The 21,883-nt window shown below is 44.7% G+C and overlaps 1 protein-coding gene across 1 annotated transcript; it reads left to right on the top strand.

Moving 5' to 3' along the window:
- The first annotated feature begins 1,859 nt into the window (after window positions 1-1,859).
- Window positions 1,860-20,695, top strand: LOC140070273 (vomeronasal type-2 receptor 26-like). Its single transcript, XM_072116625.1, has 5 exons — window positions 1,860-2,024; window positions 7,809-8,600; window positions 9,468-9,680; window positions 19,192-19,318; window positions 19,776-20,695. The coding sequence occupies exons 1-5, from the start codon at window positions 1,860-1,862 to the stop codon at window positions 20,693-20,695; spliced, it is 2,217 nt and encodes a 738-aa protein (XP_071972726.1).
- Window positions 20,696-21,883: the final 1,188 nt, after the last annotated feature.

Genomic DNA, 21,883 nt, shown 5'->3' on the forward strand with positions numbered 1-21,883 from the left:
AACTTTGTCGCCACCCTGCTGTGTAATCCACAAAATATACTGGCAAACTTTTACCATTTAGGGATATTATTTCAGCGCTTCTTGCGCATCTGTTTACATTCCCCTCACCCGCCATATCCTAAACTTATAAGAACGCTACTACACTTGATCTTATACAAAAGGTTCTTAGAAGTGCTGTTTGGGGAGTAGCCTAGAAACAGGGGCTTGGATTGGCGAAAGCTCGCCTGGCTGCAGAGCGCCAGCTCCATCACAAGATCCAACTAACATAGTTGCAGCACCTTTAATCTACTACTAGTTCACTGCCTCCATAATAATAATAATCTTTATTTATATAGCGTCATCATATTCTGCAGCGCTTTACAAATCATAGGAAACAAATACAAATGTAATGTAACAGAGCACAACATTTGTATGGAACAACAGGAGTGAGGTCCCTGCTCGCCAGAGCTTACGGTTTATGAAGATGATGGGGTAACACGAGGTAAAAGAATATTTAATGGTCAAGCCATTCTTCTTAGGGAATAGAAAAAAATATAATAAATGGAATTGCTGTCGCTTGAAACACTCAGCCGTCATCTTATATACCAGGTCCAGGGTGAATGGGACTGCAGAGAAGTCTGGTGCCTGTTGGTTGCTGGATAACAGATGGGAGGACGACACAGGACGGGTTAGTAGAAGAGTTAAAACTTCATGCAGTTAATGAGTGTTATAGGCTTGCCTAAAGAAATGGGTTTTAAGAGCACGTTTGAAACTTTGGAGGTTAGGTATTAGTCTGATAGTCCGGGGCAGAGCATTCCATAGAATTGGTGCAGCTCTAGAGAAGTCTTGGAGACGCGAGTGGGAGGTCCGCACTAGGGTAGAGGTTAATCTAAGATCACTGGCGGATCTAAGAGCACGGGTTGGGCGATAGACTGAGATAAGAGAGGAGAGGTAGGGGGGTGCAGCATTATACAGAGCTTTATGGATGAGGGTTATTATTATTTTAAACTATTCGAAAGGAGACTGGCAGCAAGTGCAGCGACTGGCATGAACTGTAAGCATACATGGTCCCCTTATCAAACGAGCTGTGTCAGGCAGAATTTGGGGTTGTTTTCATGGCTTCCATGTTAACTTTGTCGCCACCCTGCTGTGTAATCCACAAAATATACTGGCAAACTTTTATCATGTAGCGATATTATTTGAGCGCTTCTTGCTCACCTCCTTTGGTTCCTCTCTGCCACCCATTGGTTTGAAGCCTGAGTCCATTTAGGGTATGTCGCCATGCCACTCTCTAGCCTGCCGCTGCTGCCGCTGCCTCTGCATGCCGTCCCCTATAGTGTCAGGGTCAATTATTGGATGTTTTAGATGCTATCTAGCTTCATTCTGTCACTCTGTCATGGCCATGCTGTTGCCCATAATTTTGACATAATGGTGCGATTAGGCAGCCTCAGAGGCATCCATGCATGCTGCCCCTGCTGTTTCCTGTCCATTTCCGTGGTGTTTCCATCCTTTTCTGAGGTTCCCAGGTGTTTGGCCAAGCTTCCCTGTGCAGAGCCTTGGTCCCCTTGAAAAATGCTCGAGTCTCCCATTGACTTCAATGGGGTTCGTTATTCGAGACGAGCACTCGAGCATCGGGAAAAGTTCGTCTCGAATAACGAGTACCCGAGCATTTTAGTGTTCGCTCATCTCTAGTAAGTAAGTAATCAGTTTTATTATAGCCAATCCCGTAATAATACTCTTCTTCTGCTTTCAGACCACTGTCCCAGTTGTACCGAAATCTACAAATTTTTCTTTTCACTATTGACCAACTGAACAAAGATCAATTTCTGTTGCCAAACCTCACCGTGGGATATCACATCTATGACCCTTGTAGTCATCCAATGAAAGCGATCAGAAGTGTCCTACAGATGTTATCAGGACCTGGAGTGACTGTCCCTAATTACTCCTGCAAAAGAAACTGGAGACTCACCGGGTTTATCGGGGACCAAAGTTCAATCACAACTCTGCCGATAGCTGAACTTTTGGCTGTGTATAAATATCCACTGGTGAGTATTGATATATATATTCAGGGGCGTTACGGTCACGGTCGCAAGGGTGCAAGTCCACGAGAGGAAATCAACTGTATGCCTGGAAGACATGCATAAAATTGATTAGAAGAGCGAACAAATTGTACTTCAAAGTGATGGTATTAAATATTCCATGCCATGTAGTGGGAAAAAAAGCCCAAATTGGTAAAAAAAAAATTCCCCATTTTCTTTTAGGCTTTATGACTTTCACTGTGATCTTCAAATGACAAGTCTCTTTATTCTTTCTCTCGGTACGACTTCTGGAATCCTAAATTTGCTTAGGATATATTGGGGCAGATTTACTTACCCGGTCCGTTTGCGATCCAGCGGCGCTTTCTCTGCGGTGGATTCGGGTCCGACCGGGATTCATTAAGGTAGTTCCTCCGCCGTCCACCAGGTGGCGCTGCTGCGCTGAAAAGCATCTGAACGCACTCAAATTCACCGAGCCGGACCTAGTGAAGGTAAGTGCGTCCCAAGCGACACTTTTATTGTTTTAAATGCGGCGGTTTTTCCGAATCCGTCGGGTTTTCACTCGACCACGCCCCCCGATTTCCGTCGCCTGCATGCCGGCGCCGATGCGCCACAATCCAATCGCGTGCGCCAAAATCCCGGGGCAATACAGGGAAAATCGGCGCAAATCGGAAATATTCGGGTAACATGTCGGGAAAACGCAAATCAGGCCCTTAGTAAATTACCCCCATTGTATTTAAATACATTTAAAAAAATGTAATTCTTCTGTATGAAAAACAATTGTACAGGCAGTCCCCGGGTTACATACAAGATAGGTTCTGCAAGTTTGTTCTTAAGTTAAGTTCTTAAGTTAATTTGTATGTAAGTCGGAACTGTATATTTTATAATTGTAACCACAGCCAGAACTTTTTGCGGTCTCTGTGACAATTGGATTTTTAAAATGTTGGGTTGTCATAAGAACCAGGATTAACAATAAAGCTTCATTACAGACGCCTGTGATAACTGTTATAGCTGATTATTGTAGCCTAGGGCTCAAGTACAATAAATTACCAATATCCAGAGGTCTGTTTGTAACTAGGGGTTGTCTGTAAGTCGGGTGTCCTTAAGTAGGGGACCGCCTGTACTTGTTTCGCCATCTTCTGAAACTAATAACTTTGTCAAAGTTCTACCATTTTGGGGACTGCATTGACTTGATTACTTTATATTACAATTTTTATATGTTTCAAAATGGTGGTGGTTCCAACATTTGGCCGCTATTTTCCATGACAGGATTCAGCGCCAGGAATAACCGTTATTATATTTTGATAGATCAGGACTTATAATTTTATTTGGTTATTCATTTTATATCAGTTCTAGTTAAAGGGGAGTGATAAAAACTATAGTAAAAGTTACCATTTTTTTGAACATTTTTAATTTTCTTTTATATTTTTCAGATCCCCTAAAGTACTTTAAACCCTAGTTGTCTGATCAATCCTACCATAAACTACAATGCTACAGTAAAGAACAATATATGTGCCATCAGCACATTGTAACAGATCTGCACAAATGACAAAGCCTTGGGTATTACAAGGGGAGGCTGCTGGCCATTTGATTAATAAGAGGAGGCTAATGAGCATTTAATTACTAAAGGTAAGCCGCTTAGCATTTTATTAATCAAGGGAGGCTGCTGGGCATTTCATTAGTGAAGGGAGGCATTCAGGCATTTTAGTACTGAGGGGAGGCTGTTGGACATTTAATTACTGAAGGTGGCTGCTGGACATTTTCTTACTGAAGGGATGCTCCTAAGTATTTAATTACTGAGGGGGGCCACAGATCACAAGAATTGAATTTTCCAGCAGCCTCTTCTCACTGATAAAATGCCCAGCAGCCTCCTCTCCCTGATAAAATGTCCAGCAACCTCCCCTCACTGATAAAAGGTCCAGCAGCCTCCCCTCACTGATAACATGTCCAGCAGCCTTCTTTTACTGATAAAATGTCTAGCAGCCTCCCCTCACTAAAGAAATGTCCAACAGCCTTTCCTTACTACTTAAATGTCCAGCAGCCTCTTCTCACTGATAAAATGTCCAACAGCCTTTCCTTACTGCTTAAATATCCAACAGCCTCTTACTAATGAAATCTTCATGAACCTCCCCTTACTACTTAAAGGGGTTTTTCCATCAAAATAGTAAGGCCCTATCCACAGGATTGGGCCTAACTTGCTGACGGTGGGAGTCTCAGTGATGACACCCACACAGATCACAAGAACGAGTGGGTCCAACGAGGTCCAACGAAGGAAAGGCTGTTGGATATTTCATTAGTGAGGAACTGCCAGACATTTTATCAGTGAGGGGAGGGTGCTGGACATTTAAGTAGTAAGGAAAGGTTGTTGGATATTTCATTAGTGAGGGGAGGCTCTTGGACATTTCATTAGTGAGAGGGGGCTGCTGGGCATTTATCATTGAGGGGAAGGTGCTGGAAATATTAACAGAGAGGGGAGGCTGTTGGTCATTTCATTAGTGAGTGGAGGCTGCTAGACATTTTATCAGTGAGGGGAGGCTGCTGGAAGTACATATATTATATGGTATACGTGTATGGAGTGTATATGTCTGGGTTAAATATCATATCATATGTCTATTATCAAGTTGAATATGTGGAATGGAGGCAGTGGTGAAAATTTTGATATATGTGGACTTGACTCAAGGTTCGCATCGGGAGCCCATTGGTGTTTTGTAACGCCATTGGGTATACTTCTTTTAATAAGATATTTCTAAGATACAAATTACAGAAACAAGACATACAACTTTATTTTTACAGAATTTTCATATTTGAAGATTTTCTGATATTGAGATATAGGTAGAAATCTTTAGCTTCCAGGAGTTTTGTTTTTCAATTTTGACATGTAAAATCATAATTAACCCCATAAAGCCATACATTATCTGAAAGCGTAATTTGCACACAGTGTTTACACTACATTCATTTGGAATGTTATCTGTGAAATGCTGTATTTTTATTAATTACAGTGAATCAGAGAATGTGTTATTTTGTTATTCTGAGTATATTTTAAAATGTTGTCTCCCTGGGAATACACCTTTAATGTTAAAAGACTAAACTCATGTTACCACTTACAAAACGTAAATGCGCTTGGTATAGGTATATATATATATATATATATATATATATATATATATATATATATATATATATATATATTATATATATATATAAATGAAAACAGAACCAAAACCAAGCTCATTGTCAGATTTCTGAGCTAATGTGTAATACCTGCACTTACTGTAAATCCAGCAGCTTACACATGACGTCTTTGGTTGGAGGAATTATCTTTTATCTTCTTATTCTATCTGGAAAAAAAGGCAGCTTCTTCCAGCCAGAACTTGGCTATAAAAATTTAGCAACACAAAAAAGTTAGGTTCCTCATTTAATCCTTATATCCTCCACCTTCTTATGACAAATTTAAAAGTATTCTGTTTTTCCAATAGAGGTCACAATTATGCTCTTACAATAGTACCAGTTAAAGGGGTATTTCCACAAAGGCAAGTTTCTTATATGAACTCAGGATAACAAAATAACACATTCTCTAATTCACTGTTATTAACAAAAATACAGCATTTCACAGATATCAATCCAACCTTTCTATATCAGTCCTGGTGTACACAATTTCAGTTGGCCATAGGCACGACCCAGTAACTTCTGACTTAGGGTCGGGCCGCCATCCTGGATTTCTATGCTGTGCCTGTAGCCACACCCGTTGCATGTAATTTAGAGACTTTTACTGATTACTTCCTGCCAGGACATGGGGAGCAGAGAGAGAGGCTGCAAACTACAAGGGGATAAGTGATCTGAGGGAGGGGGAGGCAGGCACATATCTGTGAGATGAAGGAGAGCTCACAATGTAACAATGTAAAAGCCTGTCAACCTCTGTAATCACATGAATCTCTGATCTGTCTCATCTCTTTCTAAGTGTCAGATACTAGCACAATGTCAGAAACCAGATGAGAGTGCAAATACACCTGTACCCTGATAATATTGGGGCACATTTACTAATGGTCTGATGTGCTCTTTTTCGTCGGGTTTTCCGAAAATTACCAGTTTGCGACAAATTGCCCCGGGTTTTTGCCCCATGTGATCGGATTGTGGCGCATCGGCGCCGGCATGCATGCAACGGAAAACGGGGGGCATGGCTGTCGGAAAACCCAATGGATTCGGAAAAACTGCGGTATTTAAAAAAAAAAATGTGTCGCTTGACACGCACTTATAGGAGCTAAAACAGCAATAAGCAATAATGAGTAAAATTGTAAGGGGATAAAATGATCTCAATTGTGTTAACATCACTAGGGGATTGAAATGTGAGAATTTTCTTTTGTGGGAAAACCCCTTTAATTTCCACAGTAGCCATTAGTCACAGGGCTGCCACTAGTAGCTACAGTGGTACCCCTAGAAACCAGTGCTTCCCCAAGTAGCTAGTGCAGACCCCAGTAGTCGCAGTGCGGCCCCCAGTAGCCAGTGCTGCCTCCAGGACCAGTTGCCCCCAGTAGCCAGTAGGCACAATACTGCCTCCCCAGCAGTCCCAGTGCTGTCCCCAGGCCACAGTAGTCTCACTGCTGCCCACACTAGCCACAGTGCTGTCTCCTAGTTGTTCCAGTGCTTTCCCAGATGCCACAGTGCTGTCCCTGTAGCAAGTGCTGCTCCCAGAAGTAGCAAGTGCTGCTCCCAGCAGTAACAATTTTGCCCCCGGTAGTCACAGTGCTGCCCTCAGTAGCCATTGTGCTGATCCTAGTTGTCACAGGGCTGGCACCAGCAGTCACAGGGCTTGCCAATTTAGTTACACTGCTCCCCTCAGTAGCCACAAGGCAGCCATTAGTAGCCAGTGTAGCACCCAGTAGTTACAATGCTGCCCCAGAGGCCAGTGTTGTTCCGGTAGCCAGTGTTGCCCCAGCTGTCACAGTTTTGCTCCTAATAGTCAGTGCTGCCACAGTGCTGCCCCCAGTAGCAAATGATGCTCACAGTAGTCACAGTGATGCCTCCAGTTGCCAGTGTTGCCCGTAGTAGTCATAATGATGCCCCAGTAGTAAGTGCTGCCCACAAGTTGCCACAGTGCTGCCTCCAGTAGCCAGTGTTGCCCCAAGCAGTCACACTGCTGCCCTCAGTAGTCACACTGCTGCCACTAGTGGTCCGTGCTGCTTCCAATAGTCACATGGCTGCCCACAAGTAGCCACAATGATGCACCAGTAGTCACAGTGCTGCCCTCAGTAGCCGTAGTGATTTCCCCAGAAGTCATGGTGCTAGCCCCCCCCCCCCACACACCACCGGAAACCAATAGAAGCAACTTATAGCAATATGTTGAACTTCTTGCTAGTGCTGCTCCTCTTCTGCCCTCTTATCCTGACTGGCTCCCTGTGCTCCAGCGTCAGCGGCACATGTGCGCGTGGGATTTTGTTTACTTCCTCCTGATTGGTCTAGATGCAGCAAAAAACATCATTATTCACCACTAGCCTGGTGCCGCTGCATCCAATTCTCTATGCAGAAATTGTGCTCCAGTGCGTGTGTAACTGACACACGTCAGCAAAAAGCTATATTGCCACTAATACCCCCTATGTGGTTTACAGACCCCTAACCCCCCCTCCTCCTTCCCATGTACACAAGAATTTACTCATTCCCATTCCTTATGTGATGTACGGCTCATACATATCCACATGACATAAAGATTCCAAGAAACATGATTATGGATGTGATATAATTATTTGCTCCTGGTCATGGAGTCAGTTGACACTTTAATTTTGACCTTCTCCCTCATAGATCAGTTATGGAGCCACAATCTCATCTTCAAGTAGCCCAAGTTTTTTAAGGACAATTCAGAATGATGGAGAGACATTTGCTGGTTTAACCGAACTTCTGAAATACTTTGGATGGAATTGGGTTGGAATAATGAGATCTAATGATGAGAGCGGAGAGAGAGAATCAGGACTATTAAAGCTCATTCTGGAACAACATCACATCTGTGTCGGGTTTGAAACATGTGATACTATTGTATCACTTAACAAAAAAACAACAGATCATCAAAGAAATGTTGAGAGTCTTCAGAGGGTTTCAGTCCAGGTCGTTATTGTGTGCGGGACTTACCAAGAGTTTGCATTTGAATCTGTAATGGCGAAGTTTCTCGAGGGTATGACCATAATTTTGGCTCCATCTTGGGCCCCACACATCGTCCTCCTAAGGAAGTATCCAAAGATATTCAATGGCAGCTTGTCACTTGAGCCTAGATCATGGGTCACCACTGAATACCAGCATTTCATAGATGGATTTTACCCTTTAAAACGCCCTAAAGATTTATTACTTCAGAGTTTGTGGATGGTGACATATCAATGCTTATCAGGGGACAGACAAAAAGATAAATTTTATGAGGAATTTTATAGCTTTTTTCTACAGAACTGCACTGGGTTGGAGAGTATTCCTGGAACATGGAATATTATGTCTGATGAGATGTTTGATCCGGTCTACGATGCCGTATGGTTAATGGCCAAAGCCTTAAATCCGATAAGCCTGTCCATAAATGACTGGTATGAGAATGAAGCTTCTTATCAAAACCAGGTGAACCATAGAACCATCTGGTAGGACTTAGTAATCCGATTAGAAGATTTATAAATGTTATGTAGATGTGTCAATGTGTGACCCTTAACAAGGCCTTGAAGACCTAAACAGAAATAGCGTCACCTCATCCAGCCCCTCCTATACATATGGCAAGGCCTGTTAAAGTGCCCTGCATTCATTTATTGAAAATAATATTTAAAGAACATCTACCATCAGATTTACTGATAGTAGATGTCCCAAACTTACTTGCTGGTCCTGTCTGTCAGCATCGGCATTGTTCTAAAAACCACTTTATAAAGATATTCAAATGAACCCGAGGTGCTCAGGGCTATGTCACCCGAGCGCCTCTAGTATCCACCCCTTGCTAATATATGCTGTAATCACCCATTATATGCTGGCCCCACCCATCGATCTTGATGTCAGCGGATTGCTGGCCAGGACCAGCATACATATATTAGCAGGAGGCGGAGCCAAGTGTCGGTGGGTTGACGTAGCCCTAAACGCTTCCTACTCATTTGAATATCTTTATGAAAGCTTTTTTAGAACAATGCCGATGTCCCAAGACTTCATAAAAGTGAGATCGTCCCCTGACAGGCGGGACGAGCAAGTACGTTTGGGATATCTACTATAAGTAAATCTTTTTCTTTTTGGAAAGCAGCTCATTTGCAGAATATTTTCACAGAAAAGATTTGCAGGATGGTTATTTCTTGGCACAGTATCGAAAAACAGGTTTTTTTTTTCATATCAAACATTTAGAGAAAATATTAGGCCAAATGCAACAATATGGACAGACACCTCTGAATGTAGGGGATAGAATAGATATGCTTGGAATATTAATAATAAAAATATATATTTTTTTACTCATAGCTAAGACGCAATTTGAAGCGTGTGGTCTACCGGGGACACGGTGTCAATAATGAGGCTGGAGAACTGATAACCAAATATTTCTTCTACAACAATATAATAAGCAATGGAAGATTGCTTCGAGTTCCGGTCGGTGTCTTCCGGCCTTATTCATCAGATCATAACAGAACTTTTGTAAATATAAGTTTAATTACATGGAAAACCATAAACAATGAGGTGAGCGAATATTAACACCTTTCTGCACCTTGACGTGATACTAAGTCATAGGATGCGGGTCGTTCCCGCACCAGCTTCTGAGCCCGGGCGATCGCCGCAGGATCCCGGCAGTAAGCGGTAGCCGGGATCCCGCAGTAACAGCCAGGATCGCGACTATCGCAATCCCGGCTGTTTAACCCTATAGACGCCACGGTCATTGTGACCGCTGCGCCTATGGTGAACCGCCGCAACGATCGGCACCCTCCGTGCATGGCACGGAGGTGCTGATCGTTGCCATGGCAACCCTGAAGCCCGATAAGGACCCCAGGGTTGCCTTCACTAGAAGCCTGTTAGGATCGTACTTACAGCACGATCTAACAGTGCTGATGTCAGCCTATGCAGAATGTATAGGCTGACTATGTAATATGCTGTAATACATTAGTATTGCAGTATATTACAATGAACAAGTAATCAAATGATCACTTGTTCATGTCCCACCCTGGGACAAAATAAAACAGTAAAAAAAAAAAAAGTGAAAAAAAAAGTGCTATTAAAAAAATTACTAAAAAAGAATAAAAGTCCCTTGAAGTCCTATCCCATGCAATAATCCACTAAAACATAAAAAAGTGAAAATCACCAAAAAAACCACAACATATTGGGCATCACAACGTCCGTTACAACCCGTACAATAAAATAAAATTGTTATGAACCCATTATGAACCCATGATGAACGGCGTAAAAAAAAAAACACAAAAAAACTTGCAAAAATTATGAAATTTTCACATCTGACGCATAAAAAGTAATCAAAAAGTAACATTTACCTCGACATGATACCAAGAAAAAGTGCAGCTTGTCCCGCAAAAAATAAGCTCTATGAGTTCTATATTCTGCAAAACAAGTTAACCATAAAAAATCCATATAAATGGGGTATGACCCAGAGAATAAAGATAACACATTATTTTTAGGCAAAAAAAATGCTAAAAACCATAAACAAGAATTAATTATTTTTTTAACCACCACCAAGAAAGAGTTAATAAAATCTGATTATTAGCTATTGAGCCCCCCTGTAAATGATGTACCTGATCTGCTCTGAATGGCGCAGCTTCCCTTCTATGCCGTGCGCCCAAACAGCAGTCACCACCACATATGGGGCATCCTGTGACTCGGGAGACATTGGGTATCAAACTTTGTGAAGTTTTTTTGTCATTTAATACTTTGTAACGGTTTAATTTTTGGCCAAAATTAATATATTGTCTAAAAAAAATTACAGCTTGTAAATTACACCTCCATATTGTTTTAACCCATGTGAAGCATCTAAAGGGTTAACACACTTCTTAAAGTTGATTTTTTTACACATTGAGGGGTGTAGTTTCTAAAATGGCATAATTTATGCGGTTTTACTGCTGTTTAGGCCTCTGTAAGTCAGTTAAAGCTGAGAAGGAGCCTCTAAATAAGGGTTTGGGCGATTTTCATAAAAATGAGAAAAATTGCACCCAAAATTCTGAACCTCCTAACAACCTAGAAAAGAGAGAGGATGCATAAAACCCTATGCCGATATAAAGCAGACAATCCAGAAATGTTAGTTCTAAAGTTACTTGGGTGCTATGACTATCTGGCTGAAAAGCAGCAAATTTTGAACTTTGAAAATGAATAATTTTAAGAAATTTTTGGCAAATTTAAATTTTTTTCATAACTAAACATAAAAGATTTCATCAAAATTTTCTATTACTTTGAAGTACAATGTGTGACGGTAACACAATCTCAAAATCCTCTGGTTAAGTTAAAGCGTCACAAAGTTATAACCACCTATAGTGACACAGGGCAAATTAAAAAAATCAGGCCTGGTCCTAAAGGTCTAAAATGGCTTAGACACAAAGGGGTTAAAGTGGTAGGAACCAAATTTGGCAAATATTTTTAAAATGTTCTTCATGGTTCAATTACAGTAATGGTCTCCACGTGGGAACGGTAGGAGATGTAGATTGGTTATTGAGATGTATTATGGAAGAACTGGGCCCCTAATGGAAGTCCAGGATAAAAAACAGACATGGGTGCCAAATCATTATTCTCTCTAGGCAGTTACATTATTATCCTGCAGTCTTAGCAACCGATCGCTGTCCCCCGATGACGTCATGGGGAGCGACGATCCTCACCAAAATGGCAGGTCTTACAGCCATTATAAGGAAAACCACGCCAATTTTAGTTACCTTGTAAAGCATCTCCCATGACATCAAGCATGGCCTTCAGGAAGCCTTATAACATGATGCAGGATTAAAACCAAACCAGTATATAGGAGAATTATTCAGTGGAGGGAGTATTATTTAGTGTTCACTGCACATGATTAAAAAGGGGCCACAATCGTGAGTCATGAAGTGTTGAGGGGGCATTAAACACCAAAGAGGCATTAGAAGAGGCCACAAGTATAAAGTCCATTATTACATGTTGTGCCACGTTTAGGGAACATTTAGGGATTTTCTGTGTGTATGACAGTGCAACATCCCCCACCGGGGCCTAGCCTTTTCTTGGGGCCTGGAGACAGCCGGGCCCGCAGTACCTGAGTGGCTGGCGGTTGCGGCCTAGGCACGCTAGTGTCACGGTGCTTGGTATGGGGAACCGGAGGGCTGTCCTACAGCCTGGCAGGTCCTCAGCAGGGTGGTGTTGGCAAGAAATGATGAGGGAGAGGCTGCTGTAGCGGATCTCCCTGGGGCAACTCTTTGGTGTCTGGAGTATGAGTCCCTGTGTAGTGGACAGGGTGCCCGTGATGGTGACAGCCGTAGTAGCAGGGACCAGATGGAGGCAGACGTTGAACAAAAATAACTTACAATTCTTTATTGGAACCGACAGGAACAGTAGCAACGTGCCTTGACAAATGGTAGAATGCTGGAGATGCAGTTGGAGGGAGCCACAGGAGTAGATCACCAGCCTGGATGCAAAGGGCAGGCTGGGAGGTAGCTGTGTCCTAGTAAGATGCTTCAGCTTGTCCTGGGTTGCTTCAGATATCACCCTTGAAGGTAGGATGATACTAGAGAACATACTCGTCCGAGCTTGACGAATATTTCGCCAGCTCGAGAAAATGGCATCTCCCGCCGTTTTGATTTTTGGCGGCCAGGAACAGAGCCAATCACATGCCAGGAGACTCTGCACTCCACCCAGCTTCACGTGGTACACATCAGGTGACCCTGGAATAGACTAGCCCCTGCCCGCGCTGCTCGAATCATTCTGTGTCTGGATGCCGTTAGGGAGAGAGCTGCTGCTGCTGCAGGGATAGCGTTAGGGTGTTCTATTAGCTTACTGTTAGGCAGGAGTGAGTCTACAAGAACCCAACAGCCCTTGTTAGGGCTAGAATATTTTTTTTTTCTTTGCTTGTGGCTGGGCTTGCTGGCAATAGTAGTGCAGCTATTTAGCTCTTAGTGACACACATATCCACCTCAAACACCGAAATGGGACAATTTATTAGGGGTTTGATTGAATTAGGCACAGTCTGCCGATTTTTTTTTTTTTTTTCAAAACTAAAAGTCATCACAGGCACAGCACAAAATACTGTTGTGTGCTGACAGTGTAGGTTAGAAACTAGCCATAGCAATCATCATCATCATCTTCTGTGGTTGCTGTGTGATTTCTTCTGATCGTTTTGTTAAAAACAAAAAAAACCACACAAAAAATTTACAGTTTACACTTTAATTTTGAAAATGTTGAACCCGAGGGCTAGGGGTAGTGGTAGAGGACGAGGGCGTGGGCGTCCAACTACTGCAGGGGTCAGAGGCCGTGGTCCTGGGCGGGGTGAGACACCACCTGCTGATGAGGGAGCAGGGGAACGCCGCAGAGGTACACTCCCTAGGTTCATGTCTCAAGTTACTGGGACTGAGTAACTTTGAGGAGTGCTGGTAGAGCACTGTTGAGGCCAGAACACTGCGAACAGGTGATGTTGTGGATTGCGGACAATGCTTCTAGCCATTTGTCCACCAGTCAATCTTCCACGCAGTCCACCCATGTCACCGGAATCAGCACTCCTCCAGCTCCTCCACCTCAGCCTCCTTCCCCCCAGTTTGCCCCCTCCCAGGAAAATTTGGCATTTGAACCGGCATACTCTGAGGAACTGTTTTCTGGACCCTTCCCAGAGTCACAAACCACTTGTCCGGTTGCTGCTGAGCTCTTTCCTGATGCCCAAGTTTTCCACCGGTCGCAGTCTGTGGGTGATGATGACATTGTTGATGTAGTGGAAGAAGTGTGTAAAGAGGTGTCGGACGATGAGGAGACACGGTTGTCAGACAGTGGAGAAGTTGTTGTCAGGGCAGGAAGTCCGAGGGGGGAGCAGACTGAGGGATCGGAGGATGATGAGGTGACAGACCCAAGCTGGGTTGATAGTCCGGGTGAACACAGTGCTTCTGAGACGGAGGCGAGTCCTCGGCGAGAACAGGTTGGAAGAGGCAGTGGTGGGGCCAGACGGAGAGGCAGGGCCAGAGCTGGTGCATCAGCACCAAATGTTTCACGAAGTGAAGCTCCCGTGGCGAGGGCTAGATTTTTGGAAGTCTGGAGGTTCTTTAAAGAAACACCGGATGACCGACGGACTGTGGTGTGCAACCTGTGCCACACCAGGATCAGCAGGGGTTCCACCACTACCAGCTTAACCACCACCAGTATGCGCAGGCATATGAATGCTAAACACCCCACTCAATGGAACCAAGGCCGGGCACACCACTGCTCCTTCCCCTGTGTCATCTGCTGCCTCTGCTAGTCAGCCCCCAAGCCCTCAACGTCCACATCTCCAAATTACTCAGCCTGGAGATGCTGCCCTATAGGCTGGTAGAGACCGAGGCCTGTCGCAACCTCATGGCGGCGGCCGCCCCTCGGTGTTCGGTCCCCAGCCGCCACTACTTTTCCCGATGTGCCGTCCCAACCCTGCACCAGCACGTGTCAGACAACATCATCCGTGCCCTGACCAACACCGTTTCTGACAAGGTCCACCTGACCACGGACACGTGGACGAGTGCTGCCGGGCAGGGCCACTATATATCGCTGACGGCACATTGGGTTAACTTGGTAGAGGCTGGGACCAAGTCTGACCCTGGGGCTGGTCATATACTGCCAACGCCGAGGATTGCGGGGCCTACCTCGGTCCAGGTCTCTCAGGCCTACTATGCCTCGAATTACCATCCGTGGGCATGGCGCCATCAGTCGGTAGCTCTAGGCACAGCAGCAGTGCCATCGCTAAGCGACAGCAGGCGGTGCTCAAACGGCTGAGCCTAGGCGATAAAAGGCACACCGTCCAAGAGCTATTACAGGGCATCACGGCGCAGACTGATCTGTGGCTGGCACCGCTGAACCTGAAGCCAGGCATGGTTGTGTGTGACAACGGCCGTAACCTGGTGGCGGCTCTGCAACTCGGCAGACTGACACATGTGCCATGCCTGGCCCATGTGTTAAATCTCATAGTTCAGCGGTTCCTCAAGACATACCCCAATCTGTCTGATTTGCTCACGAAGGTGCGCCGCAGAGCAGAGCGATTGTAGACTGCCAAATGTCAACTTCCACCAGAACTGGTAGTCAGGTCAGTCAGCTTCCTCAAGTCTACAATGAGGAGTGGACGTGGATGTCTGATATCTGTCAGGTGCTGAGTAACTTTGAGGAGTCAACACAGATGGTCAGTGGCGATGCCGCAATCATCAGCCTCACCATCCCGCTGCTTGGCCTGTTGAAAAACTCTCTGGTCAGCATGAAGTCGGAAGCTTTGCGCTCGTCACAAGAGACGGGGGAAGAAGATTCCCTTGTTGATAGCCAAAGCACCCTCAGGTCTGTTTCTCAGCGCATATTGGAGGAGGTGGAGGAGGATGAGGAGGAAGAGGAGGAGAATGTTGGCGAGACAGAAGAGGGGACCATTGCTCAGTCCTTCACTGTTCAGCGTGTATGGGCAGAAGAAGAGGAGTTGGAGGAGTTGGAAATGGAGAGTCAGGCCAGTGAGTGGAGTGCATTCTTGCGCGTTGGGACTCTGGCGCATATGGCAGATTTCATGCTAGGCTGCCTATCCCGTGACCCTCGCGTTCAAAGAATTTATTCCAGCACCGATTACTGGGTATTCACTCTCCTGGACCCACGGTACAAGCAAAATCTTTCCACTCTCATCCCTGGAGAGGAAAGGAGTGTGAGAATGCATGAATACCAGCAGGCCCTGCCGCACAAGCTGAAACAGTATTTCCCTTCTGACAGCGCTAGCGGCAGAGGGCGTACTTCTGCGGGACAAGTAGCGAGGGAGAGTAGGCGAGCAGGCAGCTTGTCCAGCACTGGCAGGGGTACGCTTTACAAGGCCTTTGCCAGTTTTATGTCACCCCAGCAAGACACTGTCACCTGTCCCCAGTCTCGGCAGAGTAGGGCTGATCTTTACAGAAAGATGGTGAGGGAGTACGTAGCTGACCATACCATCGTCCTAAATGATCACACAGCTCCCTACAACTACTACAAGCTGGACATGTGGCACGAACTGGCGCTGTACGCCTTGGAGGTTCTTGCCTGCCCTGCCGCTAGCGTGTTGTCCGAGCTGGTTTTCAGTGCAGCTGGTGGCATCATCACCGATAAGCGTACACGCCTGTCGACTGACAGCGCTGACAGGCTGACGCTTATCAAGATGAATAAAGCCTGGATTTCTCAGGATTTCCATTCTCCACCAGGTGAAAGAAGCTCAACCTGAATAACCGCCATAACCAAGCCAATGACTTATAAGAACAGTACTACACTTGATCTTATACAAAAGGTTCTTAAAAGTGCTGTTTGTAGCCCCCGCCTGCTTTGAAAATTATAATTTTTTCAAAGTAAACGCTTCTGGCCCTCAGGCTCATTTTGGGTGGGGAGGAGCCGAGAGGCAGGGACTTGGACAGGAGAAAGCTCGCCTGGCAGCGGACCGCCAGCTCCATCCCAAGATCCAACTAACATAGTTTTAACTGCAGCACCTTTAATCTACTACTACTTTACTGCCTCCATACATCGTCCCCTTATCAAACGAGCTGTGTCAGGCAGAATTTTAGGGTGTTTCACCAGATACATAGTGGAACTCGGCCCATCTGTTGCCGCCATGCTGGAGACCTGAAGTTGCAATCATAGCAGCGCAATATGGATGCCCCATACTGTCGCTCTTAATCATGGAACCATTTACGAAAAAACTATTAAAAATAGAACTACTATACTATTCCATTATTCCTAGGTGAAATATTCAAACGACCCGGCCTGCTTTGAAAATTATAATTTTTTCAAAGTAAACGCTTCTGGCCCCCAGGCCCATTTTGGGTGGGGAGGAGCCGAGAGACAGGGGCTTGGACAGGCGAAAGCTCGCCTGGCAGCGGACCGCCAGCTCCACCTCAAGATTAGTTAGCCTCAGTGGCATCCATGCATGCTGCCCCTGCTGTTTCCTGTCCATTTCGCCTCCACGATCCTCCACAGCGTCCACCAATGTCTCCATGCGCAACTTTCAACTGTCTATACCCCAGGCGCTGGAGCACGAGAGGATATGCAGCACATCATCCCCTTATCAAACGAGCTGTGTCAGGCAGAATTTTCAGGTGTTTCACCAGATACATAATGGAATTCGGCGCATCTGTCGCCGCCATGCTGGAGACCTGAAGTTGCAATCATAGCAGCACAATATGGATGCCCCATACTGTCGCTCTTAATCATGGAAGTCGTCTCCATGGCTGCCTCCACATGTCGTCCCCTTATCAAACAAGCTGTGTCAGGCTCATTTTTCGGGTGTTTCACCAGATACGTTATGGAACTTGGTCACTATGTCGCCACCATGCTGTGTTATCGACTAAATATACCGTTAACCTTTTGTTCACATAGGAAATCATTTCAGTGCTTCTTGCTCGCCTCCTTTGGTTCCTCTCTGCCGCCTTAACCAGGCAAAATACTGATACATACAGTGCTACACATTATCCTCGCCAAAAGGAATTTTTTAAATTGGTTTGAAGCCTGAGTCCATTTAGGGTATGTCGCCATGCCACTCTCTAGCCTGCCGCTGCTGCCGCTGCCTCTGCATGCCGTCCCCTATAGTGTCAGGGTCAATTATTGGATGTTTTAGAGGCTATCTAGCCTCATTCTGTCACTCTGTCATGGCCATGCTGTTGCCCATAATTTTGGCATAATGGTGCGATTAAGCAGCCTCAGAGGCATCCATGCATGCTGCCCCTGCTGTTTCCTCTTCATATCCGTGGTGTTTCCATCATTTTCTGAGGTTTCCAGGTGTTTGGCCAAGCTTCCCTGTGCAGAGCCTTGGTCCCCTTGAAAAATGCTTGAGTCTCCCATTGACTTCAATGGGACTTGTTATTCGAGACGAGCACTCGAGCATCGGGAAAAGTTCGTCTCGAATAACAAGCACCCGAGCAATTTAGTGCTCGCTCATCTCTAGATGATACCCCTTTCATCTCACTAACTAACTCACTACACTCTTCGGGCAGGGAGCTGAGCTCTCCTGCTCTGGTCTGTCTTCCTGTCTAACTAGACTGGACTGGAACTCTAGAACTTTCCTGACCAGGGGTTTTATTACTCCCACTGGTCAGGTGGTGGTTACTCCTCCAATTGCATCCCAGCTTACAGATACAAGGTATAACACATGTGATTGGTTGTTGGAATTGCATCACATAAAACAATTAACTCCTGCCTCACCAGGCAGACTCTACCGCTGCAGTGTTCCCCTGTGTTATGTAGTGACCTACTGTGGGGTTGATCAGACCCTACACAGGCTGCAAGCTACATTGTGGGATGTATTCGCAACAACCCCTCTGCCTGTACCAGTAGGAAGGTGTACAGCGTGTGCCTTCCTACTGGTATAGGTAACATTACTGCTCTTATGTGAGGGACGCCTTTCCTCTGTTTGCAATTCCTACTTAGGTTGTGACTATTAATAGGCTACACTTACCAGTCTCTACTTGTTCTACTGGTTTTATCAACTTTATATTATGTGGCACTCTCTGTTGTTTTTATATTGTACTGTTGCTGGTGCATTGTGATGCACTATTTTTTCTCAATAAAGATTGTTTTGTATTATACGAAATATACTTTAGATGCTGTGTTTTTCAATTTTTTGGTGAGATAAACCCCTCTGCCTTGCATCGGCAGGGGTGTTGCAACAGTATTTAGGGGACAGTGTTGGGGGACCATGATGTAGAAATAATGGAGAACATAAGATGTCTGTGTGGTGAACTCCACAGGGAGGACACGTGTCTCCGAAGTGGAGACATGGTGATATAGGACCTAATGGAGAAGATAGAGAACAACTATAGTCCATAGACACGTCCCCTACAGCTACTGGGTGGAATAGGTAGGGATTTCTCCTGTGTTTTAAGTTGGTTTTGGAAGCACATTTGAGGGTACAAGAATGGAAATGACTGAACATTCAATAAATATGCATTGGGGCCCTTTCCCCGGATCTTTTATGGCCCTAGCAATGCCCCTGCTCCTGTCTATAGGTAGGATAATCTGTAATCTGTTACCATGTGGGCTTCCAGTTTAATGAACTTATGTAAATATATTTTGTATCGTTCTCTTTTAGATTCCAAAAGCTCAATGCACAAATAGTTGTTTACCAGGAAGTTTCAGAAAGACTCAGAACCGTGTACGCTCCTCATGTTGTTATGACTGCCTACCATGTTCTGAAGGAGAAATATCAAATAGAACTGGTCAGTATTACTAATTCCATATTATAATAATTCTTATTGTCGATGTAACTCTAAGTCCTCAGGCCCCGATAAACAATCTGTAAGGCAGCCCCCATCTTCCTTGTGCTATATGAATGTAAATTGTATGGACTCCTCACCGGGGGAAGAAGCTCATATCACAGTTACTTATAGTAAGACTGGTTCCTGTCACACAGTTGTGAGTAAGAAGCTCCTAGCTCAGCCTCCCTATCATCTTATCTACCACAATGTAGATGGGGAGGATAATCATAGTGCACTCATAGCAAGTAAGGAATGGATCCAGCTCTGGCAGGTCATGGGTCATACTGTGTGGAGGCATCATAGGATCTACAGTATCACAAACTTCATATTTTTTGGCCATTGTTGTTTAATATTAATAACCTGGAATATCAGGTGATCTAGAGTCCCACCATTTTTCATGATTATTTCCTCATTCTAGACAGTGAAAATTGCATGAAATGTCCTGATCACCAATGGCCCAATAACAATAAAACTGAGTGTAAATCAAAACGTGTGGATTTTCTGTCTTACACAGAAGATGAGATATCAGTCATTGTGATTGCTGGATCCGTGTTCTTTGTTATTGTGACTGGTTTTATATTGGGAATATTCGTATTATATCGGAAGACTCCAATCATCAAGGCAAATAACCGGAACCTGAGCTATGTTCTCCTGACCTCCATCATGCTGAGCTTCCTCTGTGTCTTCTTGTTCCTTGGTCGTCCAGTGGATGGAACCTGCATGTTACGCCAGATCTCTACTGGAATACTACTCTCAATATCCATATCCTCATTGTTGGCCAAGACCATAATGGTTTGCATTGCGTTTAAAGCCACCAAGCCGGGAAGTGTGTGGAGAACATGGACTGGGATAAAGGCCCCTAATTACGTGCTCCTAACCTGCTCTACCGTCCAGGTTGCCATCTGTATGTGTTGGGTGACTCTCTCTCCTCCCTTCCAGGAGCTGGACACAACATCTTATAATGATAAGGTCATAGTTCAGTGTAACGAAGGGTCAGATCTTTGGTTCTCCTCAGTCCTGGGTTATATAGGGATCCTGGCAGCGGTTAGTTTTATTTTGGCTTTCTTAGCTCGGAAATTACCAGACACTTTCAATGAGGCCAAGTACATCACCTTCAGCATTCTGGTGTTCTGCAGTGTGTGGATAGCCATGATCCTGGCTTATCTCAGCACCAGAGGGAAATACATGGTGGCCGTGGAGATATTCGCCATCCTGACCTCTAATGCTGGACTGCTGGGATGTATATTTCTTCCTAAATGTTATATTATTCTGTTCAAGCCAGAACTAAATACAAGAAAACACTTACTAGACCCTAAAAATACCATGTCCCATCATTGATACTGAAATATATGTGCACCACAAGTAAATCCATCATGGCCAAAGTGATATTTGGACCTGGACATTCTCAAATTTAGGATTTTGAGGTCTTATTTAAATACATATATAATTAACTCTCCAAAACCTAGATAATATGGTCAACTTTTGGGTGGTATGCTCATCTGTAACTCACTTAAGGTTCTCCAGAAACCTGGACATGAATGATCAGATATTGGGGGTCATTTACTAAGGGCCCGATTCGCGTTTTCCCGACGTGTTACCCGAATATTTCCGATTTGCGCCGATTTCCCCGGGATTTTGGCGCACGTGATCAGATTGTGGCGCATCGGCGCCGGCATGCACGCGACGGAAATCGGGGGGCGTGGCTGAACAAAAACCCGACAGATTCGGAAAAACCGCCGCATTTTTAAAAAAGAATTGGTCGCACGCGCCATACTTACATGCACCAGGAAGAGATCAGTGAACCGCGACGCAACTCGCCGGACCTCGGCACAGCAGCGACACCTGTTGGACCTTCATGAATCGCCGGAAGACCCGAACGCTCGTCGGAGAAGCCGCCACTGGAACGCGAATGGACCGGGTAAGTAAATGTGCCCCATTATGCATTATGTGCTGGGATTTTAGCATAATCTGCTTAAATGAGTTGTTATGAGAAGGATAGCCTCCAAAAACAAGAGGACAAAACAGTACAAAATCTGTACAAAATAAATAATCCATGATACCGGCAAAGAGTCAAGACATGATGGACATGTGTCTTTTTTCAACCATATAAACTATGTAAGATAACAGAATGACATGATATCACATCAAGTTTATTATGCACAAAAACTGTAGTAGGCACAGAGTACTGATACTGAAAACCTTATATGTGAATCCATAGCATCAGTCTGGAATGTCATTGGATCAGAACTCTGAAGACGACAAGGGCAGTGGAGTGAGATTCTGTCAATCACAATGGGCTAACTGTTGCTGAACTAGAGCACAGTTTCCAGGAGACTGATGGGTATGGTGCAATTCAATCAAAGTAGTTAGCAAGTATAACCCAAATCAAGGTAGTTCGCAAGTTTTCACACTAACAAGGACAGAATGAAAGAAACACAATCAGGGCTTATTTACTAAGGGTCCCCGGATCGCATTCTGTTGGACTTTCCAACGTTTTAGGGGATTAAACACCTGTGATAGGTATTT

This window comes from Engystomops pustulosus, chromosome 7, assembly GCF_040894005.1.
Source record: "Engystomops pustulosus chromosome 7, aEngPut4.maternal, whole genome shotgun sequence".
In the NCBI taxonomy this organism is placed as follows: Eukaryota; Metazoa; Chordata; class Amphibia; order Anura; family Leptodactylidae; genus Engystomops; species Engystomops pustulosus.